This window comes from Syzygium oleosum, unplaced genomic scaffold (genome assembly GCF_021117445.2).
Source record: "Syzygium oleosum isolate NSW1041296 unplaced genomic scaffold, Sole_v2.1 Sole_v2.53, whole genome shotgun sequence".
Lineage (NCBI taxonomy): Eukaryota > Viridiplantae > Streptophyta > Magnoliopsida > Myrtales > Myrtaceae > Syzygium > Syzygium oleosum.
In genome coordinates, this window is record NW_026607537.1 from 1,326,164 (window position 1) to 1,339,256 (window position 13,093).

Consider the following 13,093-nt stretch of genomic DNA (forward strand, 5'->3'; position numbering starts at 1 on the left):
GAAAGCTATTCTTTCTGCCATTATTTTCATAACGTTTTCATGTGATTCATGGATATTGTGGTGCCTAACTAGACGACAAAAGCTATCCCAAAGTGAACCATTGAGTAAGTACATATTTCACCCTTGATCGGATCAGCAGTGAACACATACAAACATCCATAAAGAAGACTAAATTAAATGAAGATCATAAAAATGGACTTGAAGTTCTAATACCAAATACTAATGCTAGATAAGCATGTAAAAACAAATCATAAAGCTTGACAAAAATTAACTTCCACCTAAATAAGATGTGATATTCCTGGACACAATATTAAATGTAGATGCATTAAGGTTGAGCCTCAATGTCAGCTCCTTGCGCTGTCACGTCGCTGTTCGTTTGCCCTTCAATTGCCTCCACCCGGAACCTCCACAAGTTCAAACTACCAAAAATCTGCTGCATCTCCTCAAGCGTCCGCCCTTGGCTCTCCGGCATTATCCGGCGCACGAACCAGCATGCCAAGAGCCCGATCGCCATGAACACGAAGGCGACCCCACCAAGGGTGATAAACTCATATAGATATAAGATGATTATTGCCATCACCCCACCGAAGCCGGCACTGATTGCGTTCCCCTGCGCACGCAGCCTCAACGGGAAGATCTCTGAACTGTACACCGATGGGATCGGTCCCATTCCGATGGAGTAGAAGCCCACGCAGATCAACAATGAGACGATACACATGCGCACAGCCCACAGAGGCTTTGTGTCGCTATTGTCAAGGACAGTAAGGGAAATTCCAAGGAAGACCAGCCCAAAGATCATCCCGTTGATGCTTATCAGCAGCAATCGCTTCCGCCCAACCTTGTCAAGGCAGAAGGTGGGGACAAGGATGGGCACTACCTTTAAAAGCTGGATTAAGATGGTCAAGATCAGTTTTGTGTTGGAGGAAGTAATTTTGGCCTTCTCAAAAATACGAGGACTATAGAGCACGAGAGTGTCGATGCCACAGCCCTGTTGGAAAAAGTAGATCCCAATGGCGCAAGCGAGCATGTGGCGAACGATTGGGATTGGGTGGAGGAGGAGATCCCGCCACACGCCCTCCCCAGTACTCTGCATGTTGACTTGGGCATTGTTGTTGTTCTCCACAGTCATGCCGATAGCCTGCGCAATGCGGTTGAGCTGGATGGTGGCCTCCTCCTCGGAGCTAGTGATCCTGTTGAGGATGTGCCGTGCCTCGATATGATGGCCCCGCATGACGAGCCATCGGGGAGATTCCAACATGACGCAGATCCCAAAGATGATGAGGAGGATTGGTGAAACTGCTCCCATGATAAGCATGGCAAGTCGCCCAAAGGTCGGGTGGAACTTGGAGGTAATATAGTTGAAGACATAGCCAAGGATGGTGCCGAAGTTGATGGACAACTAAATAACCGAAACCACGTATAAAAAAGCAATCACACCTTTTTAAGTTTAATTTTTTCAGTAACAAATAAATAGATGGAAAAGATGAATGAGTGAGTACCTGAGGGAAGGAGGCCAGAAAACCTCGGGAGGAGGCAAGGGAGACCTCGGCGATGTAGATGGTAGCGATCATGGGGGCGAAGCTGACACCGACTTGGGTGACGGCACGGCCCGACAGAACTAAGGCGTTGTTGGAAAAGAAGCTTGTTAGGAGGTTCCCAAGGAAGACGAAAACCCCTGCCAATATGATGGTGTATCGGCGGCCAATCCGGTCAGAGAGCCGCCCTGCCATTATCGACCCGAAGAGAGAGATCACGTGTAGGAGCACCGCCTGGTACTCAACCTGCCTCTCGGTAATCCTCTTGTCCTTGTCTATGTGAACTAGTGCCTCACTCGCCACTCCCATTGCTGCCAAATTAAAAAAAAAACAAGAAAATATTTTTTTAACATCACGATGTTCCACATAAATCGTAGACATATAAAAGAAATTGAAAAATATAAATTAAAAAATTATGTGCCTAATTTTCCTCCCTTTTATTTCAAATTTATTTTCATAATATAATAATGTGTGATGACTTTATCTGAAATTAACTTGTCGGGCTACGAAATTAAGTAATCGTTATTCTTTCATTCTATTTTTTTTTTTGCCTTTTCTCATTTCCTACGCATTAAAAATTACCTTTGACGATAGATATATGATTTCAATAATAGAAGCTAGATAGAAAAAGTGCAATGACTAAGATATAAAATAATAATAAATATTTTTGCAATAGAATTAAGTTGTAAGAGATTGATTTGCTATATAAAAAATTGATTCAGAGAAATACATGCTTGAGGAAAAAAAATTGATTCGCTGTATAAAAAATTGATCAGAGGGTGAGTCCACCATGCTTCACAACATCACATGCATAGAGAAAGAGAAGACTGACCGAAGCCTAGCAAGAGAGAGGCAATTGATGCCCCTACGGCACATTTGACGGTGTTTTTGTTCCCGTATGGGCTCACTGGAGGATTGGCTATCGCGAACGCCTGAGGGCCCTGAGGAGGGCCCTGAGGAAGGCCCCCCTGAGGAGGGCTCCCGGGAGGGCTCCCTTGAGGAGAGGGCCCTTGAGGGAGGGGCCCTTGAGGAGGGGGCCCCTGAGGAGGACTCCCGGGAGGGCTCCCTTGAGGAGAGGGCCCTTGAGGAGGGGGCCCCTGAGGAGGACTCCCGGGAGGGCCCCCCTGAGGAGGGTCCCCTTGAGGGGGGGACCCCTGAGGAGGGCTCCCCGGAGGGCTCCCTTGAGGAGGGGGCCGCTGAGGAGGGCCAGAAGAGGGCCCCTGAGGAGGGCTCCCTAGAGGGCTCCCTTGAGGAGGGGGCCCCTGAGGACGGCCAGGAGGGGGCCCCTGAGGACGAGGGCTCCCTTGAGGAGGGGGCCCCTGAGGAGGGGGCCCCTGAGGACGGCCAGGAGGGGGCCCCTGAGGACGAGGGCTCCCTTGCGGAGGGGGCCCCTGAGGACCGGAGTCCTCGATCCCCTGAGTACTGGATTGCTCGATTTCCTGAGGATTGGAGTGCTCGATCGGCTCCAGTTGGTCTATTTGATTGACACTAGTGTCGCTAGAAGTGTTTAATGGTACCTACAAAGTAAGTATTTGCAACTTATCAAAGTCATTCAGTGGCATATATAATATCAAAATACATAGGATTTGTGAAAATCTAGGTATTCTTGCATAGTTGAGTTTAGTTATATAATCAACACTACCAGTTCAGAGTTATATTCCTCAAGGCTACAGTCATTCCATTTACGAATCTGCGTGAACATATATAAAAAATAGAACGATATTTCTTTAGTTTTAAGTGTGAACGTGTCATTCATGCATTATGCATCGCTTGGTATCTTCATCAGTCCCTCTAATTCCATAGAACAAACTAATGCAATTAAGAAAGTCATATATTATTTGTCATAAACACTGGATACTTAAAACAAAATTTTGGTATCTCCAATCATATAATCCCAAAAATAACTGCCCCATTCTCCTAATCATGAATGCAACTTTCAATCCACTCGCATAACGCACTTTGAATGTAAAAAAAATCAGTCTACCGTCACAAGCTTATGCAATAATCAAGAAAAAATACCTCTTCAAATTCTCCATCTGAATTTCCCCCTTCCATCGTGTCTTCTTCCTTAAATTTTCTTGCAACGCCAAGGGCCAACCAGAGAGCTTGCTTCGATCTGTTCTAAACGCCTGTTTTCAGTCTTGAAGATGGTTAGGGAATATAAAGGCCTCACGTAACCCCTCACTCCCGATCCAATCTGTAAGTTTTCAATGTCGCGGGCAATCACATCTTCTCCTTAAAAGATCAAGTTCACTTATTTTAAACCCAACATCCCCTATTCTACAGTCTCCTTAAAGATCAAGTTCACCCACTCATCATCCCATTCAAATCTTCACCAAAATCCTTTTTCTAGTCCAAATAGGTGTGAGATAATGATGAGACGGTCGATCGTGGTGCCCTTGATTGTACGCACGACGATTCATGACAGCACTGAGTTGGACTATGGTTCATTACTTATGAAATTAGGAAAGTGGGAAATGAGATGTGACGAAAGGTTTCTTTGGAAAGACTCACGTACTTTTTCTTTCTTTTCTATCTCATTAATTGTTAGTGTTTTTCACCTATGCGGCCAAAACAAGATCCAAATTCTTAAAAGTAAAAGGAAATTTTTGCTTTGTATTATAGTACAGATTAAAACTTTATATTTTGTTCAATTTTTACTTTCACTTTTGAGTTATTAATTTTTTTTCTTTGGGAACAATATCCACATAATCTTTATCTTTGGCAATAATATCCACTATTTTAAAAGTTGCAACTGAATTTTTCATAAATTTCTTATTTTTTGAATCTTATCACTTCAATTTGTTTCGTTAAATAAGACTAGAAAATATGTTCAGTAAGTCTCCGTATGAATGATTCTAGACAATTGAAAACTTCTTTGAATATTTCCTCAACAGATTAGTATAAATCACATCTATAACGAACTCTCTATAAGTTTGTTAAACGTTTCTAAGTTTAAATAATTTCTTTATATAGATCCCCAGATCCAAAGGGCGATATTGGTTAGGAGATACAAAACTAACCATTGTGATGGTTTAAACCATATAGGATTAGTTCAAGTAGGAATAAAACTAATATTATTTGCTGATACCATTATCGCCCTCAATATATAAAAAGAATTTTGATTGGTCTAATTTGAATATTTCTTGTTTCTGTTAAGGATATCTATGCAGTTATAAGTTGTGTTGACCTTGGAGTGATTTTCATAGAGGACTGGAGTCTATCTAGATAATTTTTCTTAGCTTCAGGATCAGTTATCTGATCTGCATTATTTAAAAGAAATTCTTGTTCTTTCGTTAACCCGTTTATTTTAGGTGTTGATTCATTGGGAGAGAGATCTTCAGCTTCTGATTCCGAAGAGATTTCAATTTCGTTAATTTGAAGGTCTTCTTCCTCAAGAAAATCTTCCGAAGAAGAGTCATATCGCCCTCTTTATGGTTTTAACCATCAGTCTTTTTATTAAAAGAATTTCAATATATATAGACACACAAATTAGAACGTTAGTTATCTGAAGATGCCTTCCACTCATTATAAGAACTGTTTTTGGCTGCATTTTTCGTAAGGTGGGCTACAATTTAGACGCCACCTAAATAATTCAAGATCTTTTTCATCAAATATTTGCAAACAAAGGAGGATATATTTATTATTCCCCTCCATATTGAGTTGTAGATATTAATAAACTTTCTAAATGCTATTGAATGCGTGCTTTTGCAAATGTAAATGTAGTCAATAAGTCATGCCATCGAATATGATTTTACATTGCATTTTATTTTAAGTTATGTTCTGATTTTCTAAAACAATTGTAACTCGCATATGTTTTCATCTATTAAATACGAGAATATACATTCAAAAATTTACACCAGCTTTGTTTCAAGTATTCCTTGCACAATTATATTCAACAAGTACACTTTCATTGATAAATTTTTAGATCGATTTAAAAATATAATATCCTGAAATACCATTGAAATTTGTAAGTATCCCTCTCGATATGCCGTCTAGTAATTCTTCAGTTTCGTGCTTATTTTAAAAGTCAAAATATTTGTCTATCCGGCACTTTCCCGTTTCCACTTCGGTCGATTTCCCAATTTTCCTAATACTTAGCTTGTTTTCTTCTTTGGGTCGGTGGAGCATTTAGTTTAATTGGCTCCTCTATCACGACTCTTCTTTTTATACTTGTTCTTTGTCCCAATTGTTCTAGCAAGTGACAAATATCGAGACTATGCTCCATATAAATAATTTAGAATTGTTCTCAGGAGGGTACGGCTTATCAATCTCCTGGCATGTTAAATAAGTGATATGACTTATGCCCCCAAAAAATTGATATAACTTGGATGTTTCTAATCATTTCATTTCTCTAACTTTTAATGCGAAATTTCACTTTTGCTCAAGTGTACTAGCAAATGCTCACGAATGTTGCATGTGTCAGAAATTGTCATTTGAAATTTTGAACAAAACCACTGCATTATGACATACTCGAATCATTAAAACAAAAAATTGGATTATTGGCGAAACTACAAAATCCAAAGATTAAGTGTATGAAGAAAGATAAAGTATTTCAAGATCTGAAATTGCAAGTGAATGTTATCATACGATAGAAATCATTCAAATGTTAATATTCAAACACGTGAGAGATAGAACAGTATTGTAAACTTCCCATTAATCCACGGATATGAAATTTGGAAAATAAGTAATTTGAACTATTTGGGTATAAAAAAGATCCAAATCCTTAAAAGTAAAAGGAAATTTTTGCATTGTATTATAGTAAATATGAAAACTTTATATTTTGCTTAAATTTTTACTTTCACTCAGACCAAACATGAGTTCTTATGGAACCCGAAATTTTCATTCCATTATAAGTATAGTTTCCATGTCTATTTATCAACTGTCCACCACAAATCTTAATTAACTACTAAATTTATAAGTACAATCAGAGTCCTTATGGCTGCATTGCATTTATATTGTCGCCTGATATTCTAAAATAACATATCTTTGCTTTTTTACTTCATACTTCAAACTCAATTTAATTGAGATTTCTTATGTTTTAACTTCGCAAGACTCCTATATAAATTATTATACGTAAAACTCATTTACAATCCTCTCTCTCTCCTAGCATCGTTGGCAACATCGTTGGATATTTCTCTACACCTTTGCAATTTTGCATATACGTCACCAGAATTTTGGAAGTGACTTCAGTGGTCGGGTCGATTATTTTCAAGTCTAGATATTAGTCAAGTGCATACAAACTAACGATCACGTGACTCAGTTAAATTCAAACTATCATAGTGAACGGTCTGATTTATCTACTTTGGGAGTGGCCAGCATAACCGTCCTTCACAAAGTGACGATCTGACGTTCAAAGGTAAGCCACAAACATGTTTTGAGGAAACCGGTCAACTTCCTCAACCGGCTTAGATATTTTACCGTACGTTTCCTTTTCCTTTTCTTTTTATTTTTTACTTTTATCTTTTCATATCAGAAGCTCAAATTGAGAGAGAAAATCGTAAGAGGGCCCGCGGAATCAATTTTCTTGAATATGTAGAAATAAAAAATAAATTAAATACCCAAATATAAATAATTACAAGTAGAAAAATATTATCACTTACCGAAAAGAAATCGTTAATGTCATTACATAAATTTTTTAAATTTAATAGATGAAAAAAACTCTCATGCTCTATGGTGTCGTGACACTTTCATCAGTAGCATCTTTGGTCGCATTGATCATCTCGTCTTTATCATCACCATTATTTTCAATAGTGAAGTTGCTTTCAATACGAACTATCCATCTGAACTAGATTAGGAAAAAAAAGGGTTAAGCATTATATGCCTAAATTATATAGATACAAACTAAAATTTGACTCCAAAGAAGTAGAGATTAACGAACCTTTCTCCACAGTTATGACTTATTCGATTACAAAATCCAACAATGAATATTATCACTTTTTTTTCTCAGCATTTTCCATCTACTTTTAAGATTGCTCGTTTGTTTTTGCCAGAAAGAAAAAGTGATTACATGATTTTGCACATTCTGTTAACTGTTGAGTCACAAACATATTTGATCTACATAACTAGTTGGCCAAGTTGGCTAAAAGTTACTCCGATGCGGTTTGGAATGAGTTTGAATCTCCAAATCGCTCCCCAATCTCAAAGAAATATTATTTCGTTTGTGGCATTCGTTCAGCTTTTGCACCAGAATTAAGAAAAGTCCGACTTTATCCCAATTTGCATGATTTTAACAAGTTTCGTTGGCTTATTGACCGCCGCGTAGACAAAAAAAATTGGTAAACCCCTTTGAATCTTCCGTTCGGTAAAAGCTAATGGAGTTGGCGAAAACATTAATGCATAGGATGGTGACAAGTTTTAGGAGTTAAACGTACAGAACAAAAGTTTTAGGACTCGAGTGTAAGAACGATTAAGTTTTAGAATCCTGCCATACCGTCCCATGAAGTATTAAGTATTCATCACTAGTCACGAAAACATTACAAATTAGATACACCATGAAAAATACCATCCCTGCTAGCTACGATTTGAAGTGCATCAATAAAATTCACACTTCCAACTCCTAAATCGACACACTTTACTCGATTTGTTGATTAAGGTCTCTATAAGTTGTACTGAGATTATCTTACTTTATGGAGTAGAATAACATATTTAATTAACCTCCTTGAGAGGTTAACACATCGACACCAATAAATTGGGATTATCAGTGTCAATTTGGTGTGGTCCTAAGTTATATGGGCTAAAACGAAGTTCAAGTGTTTTAAGTATGGAGTGTGTAACATTTCTAAGTTCCACATCAAGTTAGAGAGAAATTTTGACTTTACATAAGCAGAGACCCATTCTAAAGATGAACATACAAAACCTTTGAGATCGGACAAAATGCATGAAGTAAGATCTTGGGCCTAAAAAAGAAGCGAGGTTGTGTGAGTAGTCTTTATGAGCTCTAGTCTCATTGATCAGTACACAACTTTTGAAAGGTGCGCCATTTTTTCAGACGCGCACTTCTGTTTTCTATATAGTAAATGTTTACTTAGTATAGGGCCTGTTTGTTGTTTTTCGAAAGCAAAAGACTTATCCCTAATTCCAAAATACCGTATAAATCTCCAAAAAATTAAATGTAAATGTATGCGTCAACATTTATATAGTGTGAAAATTTCAGGTACTTTGGGCTAAGAAAATATTGAACTGTGTCAGTCGCAAGATTTAAATAAAAATATATGCACATATAAAGACGCTTACTATTTTTTGAAGGGGGTGAAAAAGAAGCAACACCTTTTGGATATTCAAGTAAATAGCTAGCCAAATCAGAATGTGAATGAGACATTTAGGGCGCGTTTGGTAACGTTTCTATTTCTGGGAACAATTTCTTTTTAGAAATAGTTTTTTCTATTTCTATTTCCTGGATGAGTTTTTGAGCAAAAGAATGTGTTTGGTAATTGTACAAAATTTCAATCCCTGGAATAAAAAAAGAACAGAAATGCGTTTGGTACAACCAAAAAAATTTCTATTCCCAATTTTTTGCATTCAAATCTATATCTTTTATTTAACTATAAGCACAAGTTATAAGTGAAAAAAATCAATAAGCATGGTTTATTGATTTGTCTAATCCTTTTTAGGGGTTTAAAACCCCTTTTAATCCCTAAGCTAAGGAATCTTCAAAAATACCACTTGGGCACCTCAAAAAATTTAAATTTCACTCAAAGTGGATGGCCACAAGTATTCTAAGCCATTTTGTGAATTTTTTTTTTATTTTTTTTGGGGCAAAATTTATTAAAATTTTTTACTTTCCCTAAATTTTTTTCTTTTTATTTTCCAGAAAATTTTTTTATGAAATTTTTTTAAATTTTTTCAATTTCGGAATTTTGCAAATTTTTATGGGTTTTCTGAGTTTTTCTGATTTTTATGCATTTTCTGAGAATTTTTCTGATTTTTATGAATTTTTGGAATTTTTTAATTTTCTAATTTTTTTAGGGTTTTTCTGAAAATTTTCTAATTTTTTTGAATTTTCGAAATTTTTTTAATTTATTATAAGTCATTCTGTGAATTTTTTATTTTTTTGGGGGAAAATTTTATTAAAATTTTTTACTTTCCCAAAATCTGTCTTTTTTTTTATTTTCAATAAATTTTTTTATGAATTTTTTTAATTTTTTCAATTTCATAATTTTGCAAATTTTTATGGGTTTTTTTAGTTTTCCTGATTTTTATGGATTTTCTGAGAATTTTTCTGATTTTTATGAATTTTTGGAATATTGGGAATTTTTTATTTTTTAAAAAAAATTTATGAATTTTTTTTATTATTCTCGCCGGGAATGGACCGGAGCGGTGCTTTGAGACGGTCTACAGATGAAGGAGGATGGAGGAGGAGCTGAGGCCACGGCTTGAGGACCGGACCTTTCTATTTCTTTTTTTGTTTTTGAGAACAAAGAAGTAGAAAAAATCTACTTCTTATTTCTGTTCCAAATCTATTTCTTGGCCATTTTTCTATTCCGGGAAATAGAAAAATAAAATGTGTTACCCAACAGATTTATGTTCTTTTTTTTTTTTCCAGAGAACAGAAGAACAGAAAAATAAAGAAGTAGAAACATTACCAAACGCGCCCTTACGTGTTTGACAGCAGTACTTTCAATGCAGGTCAAAGATACTACTTGTATTTCCATACTTACAAGAACTGATATTTATGAGGAGCGTTGCTATGAGAGTGTAAAATTTTTCCGAAATTCTCGGACTCGAACACAAGCTCTAATTTCATAGCAAAACGGGGATAAAGAGAAAAAAGGAAAATAAAGAATAGATAGAAATGGGAGCAACAGGATGAGGACAAATAGTGAATGTGTTGTCAATGGCTCTGCATACCTGAGCACTTGAATGGAAAATCATCTATTTTTTTGGGGAGTGTTTTCTTTTTCTAGTAAAAGTAGCTATCTTGATACGGCAATTCAACTCTTCCTTTGAGCCCGATCCTACAGAAACCCACGATACACTAAGGCTGCGTTTGGTACAGCATTGGAAAGGGGCTTTCAGCCCTGAAAGCCCCTTCCCAAAATCTTTGAACCAAAGCGGTTAACGATTGAGCATTGAAAATGCTCAAAATTAGCATTTTCAATCTTTGAAAGCCAATCTTGATCGGGACTAGCTTTGGACTTTCTGCTGAACCAAATGTCAAAATCATTTTTATACTTCCCAAACTACCCTCACTCAAATTTCAATATTAGGCTTTGCCCTCTCGTTCTTGTTCATCTTCTTCACCAAAGGGACTCGGCGAGGGCAAAGGGCCGGCGACGGCGAAGGTCCGCGAGGTCGCCCGACCCAGGGCGACGGTCGCCCGGGTGGCGATCGCCCGGGCGCGGCCGCTCGGGGTCGGGCGACCGCCAGTGTGCGGCCGCCTGGGTCCCGCGACCTCAGGCGGCCGTCGGCTGGGTCGCGACCCAGGGCGGCCGTCGGCTGGGTCGCGACCCAGCGGCGTCGGCTGGGGTCAGCGACCCGAGGCGGCCGTCGGCCTGGGGTCGCGTGAGCCCGGCGGCCGTCGGCTGGGGTCATGCGCGACCGGGCGGCCGTCGAGCTGGGGTCGGCTGGGGTCGCGCGACCCGGGCGGCCGTCGGCTGAGTCGCGCGACCCGGGCGGCCGTCGGCTGGGGTCGCGCGACCTCGGGCCTCGTCGCCCGAGGTCGGCGTCCCTCGCCGGGGGTCGCTCGGCGACGGGCGACGGCCGCCGGCGCCAGATCTGGCTCGTCGGCGGCCGTAGCCCTTCGCCGGAGCCGTAGCCCTTCGCCGGAGCCGGCGAAGGGTATTTTTGCCTTTTTTTTAAAAAAACCCCCTCAAAGCCCATTTGTAAAAAAAATTAACCAAACACCACTTGGGTCAAAATAGCTTTGCAAATGAGTTTTTACCAAACGCCATTTGCATTTTTCCTAAAGGGCTTCCACCCAAAGGCATTTGCATTCCCAAAGTAGCATTCCAAATGCTGTACCAAACGCACCCTAAAAGGGTCTGTGGACTACAAATAGAATAGTATGATAAAAGAAAATCGGATTAAAAAAATCGAACATGTCATCGCATTTCACTTTGTCAGCAAGAAATTGGGTGCAAAGATCGAATATTTCATCAAATTTCCCTATTTTAGCTGCCCAAGTTCGAATTTGCTAGTGTACTGCTTTTGCGTATAGCTATAACGCAATTGACCAAATGACCGTCAATGTAGTCCATTTAGACCTCTCTCATTAGCCATTGCTAACCCCAAACTCTCTATCTCTCTCTCTCCCAGTAAACAAAATCATTTTCGAATTTCTCAGCCAAATCAAAAATTTTATCAAAATATTAATTATAAAAACTCAAGATTACTTAGATATTCTTTTAATGATAAATGTGTTTATTTTGTCGCTTGCTCTATGAACTATCCCAATAACCTCGTGATCACATAAGATGCGGACATAAATGGACTAAATATGTAGTTGTTTACATTTAATGTTACAAGAAATCATCTCAACGAGGTGTGCCAAATCCATGCACTATTCATTATTTTATTGATAATAACGAATGTTTTCTCTTTTCAAACTCTAAATCTTCCAACAATTCTCCATCTACGCTCCACCATCAGATTATGTTGTCCATCAAAAGAGATATCAAGTCTTCATGTCTTGAAGATGGGAATTCAAATGTGATGAGTATAGATAATGGCCTTTTCAAGCTCTTTTCTTCTCTTCTTTCAAATTTACGATGGTTGTGATATTGTTATCTCTACTACCTTTCATGTCAAATCTCAACCAAATCAAACTTTGACTCCCGCACATTTTATCTTCTTTTGGTTTCACGTAACCACTCTACTAGCTCGCGAGCAAATCTGTTCATTTTCATTTAAAGTTTTCACTTTTCCCCTACGATCACATCTTCTCCTTAAAGATCACTACAAAAAAATAAGATTTTAGCCACGAATTTTGCCATGAAAAATTTGGCAAAATTCGTCGCTAAATGAATTTACAACGAAATTTGCGACGAAAAAATTTCGTCCCCAATTCGGCGTCGCAAAATTTAGCGACGAAAAATTTCAATTTTCGCTGCTAATTTGCGACGAAATCTATTCGTGGCAAAATTCGTCGCTAATTTACCACGAATTGTACTCGTGGTAAAATTCATCGTTAATTTACACTACAAAAAAATAAGGTTTTAGCAACGAATTTTGCGACAAAAAATTTGGCAAAATTTGTCGCTAAATTAATTTGCGACGAAAAAAATTTCGTCGCCAATTCGGCGTTGCAAAATTTAGCAACGAAAAATTTCAACTTTCGTGGCTAAATTTTTAGCGACGAAATATAATCATGGCAAAATTCGTCGCTAATTATTTGTGGCAAAATTCGTCGCTAATTTACCACAAACTATATTCGTGACAAAATTCGTTGCTAATTAGCGACGACGAATTTTTATTAATTCTTTAGCGACGAACTCTGCGAACAATATTGTTTAAGGACAAAATTAGCGACGAAATTTTATTTTTACAACGAACTTTTTTAATTTGTGATCGTATGATAAAATCGTTTCTTTTATTTTTCAATTTTAAATGTAATTAAA

At 38.2% G+C, this 13,093-nt stretch overlaps 2 protein-coding genes across 2 annotated transcripts; one reads left to right on the plus strand and one right to left on the minus strand.

Annotated features, from left to right (window-relative positions):
• Positions 1-325: 325 nt before the first annotated feature.
• On the minus strand, positions 326-1,258 carry LOC115693565 (polyol transporter 5-like). Its single transcript, XM_030620585.2, has one exon. The coding sequence runs from the start codon at positions 1,256-1,258 to the stop codon at positions 326-328; it is 933 nt and encodes a 310-aa protein (XP_030476445.2).
• A 1,175-nt stretch (positions 1,259-2,433) lies between these two features.
• On the plus strand, positions 2,434-3,021 carry LOC130136881 (uncharacterized). Its single transcript, XM_056307424.1, has one exon. The coding sequence runs from the start codon at positions 2,434-2,436 to the stop codon at positions 3,019-3,021; it is 588 nt and encodes a 195-aa protein (XP_056163399.1).
• Positions 3,022-13,093: the final 10,072 nt, after the last annotated feature.

Coding starts and splice junctions, on each gene's coding strand:
- LOC115693565 (XM_030620585.2), bottom strand. CDS start 1,258: ATGTTGGAATCTCCCCGATGGCTCGTCATGCGGGGCCATCATATCGAG.
- LOC130136881 (XM_056307424.1), top strand. CDS start 2,434: ATGGGCTCACTGGAGGATTGGCTATCGCGAACGCCTGAGGGCCCTGAG.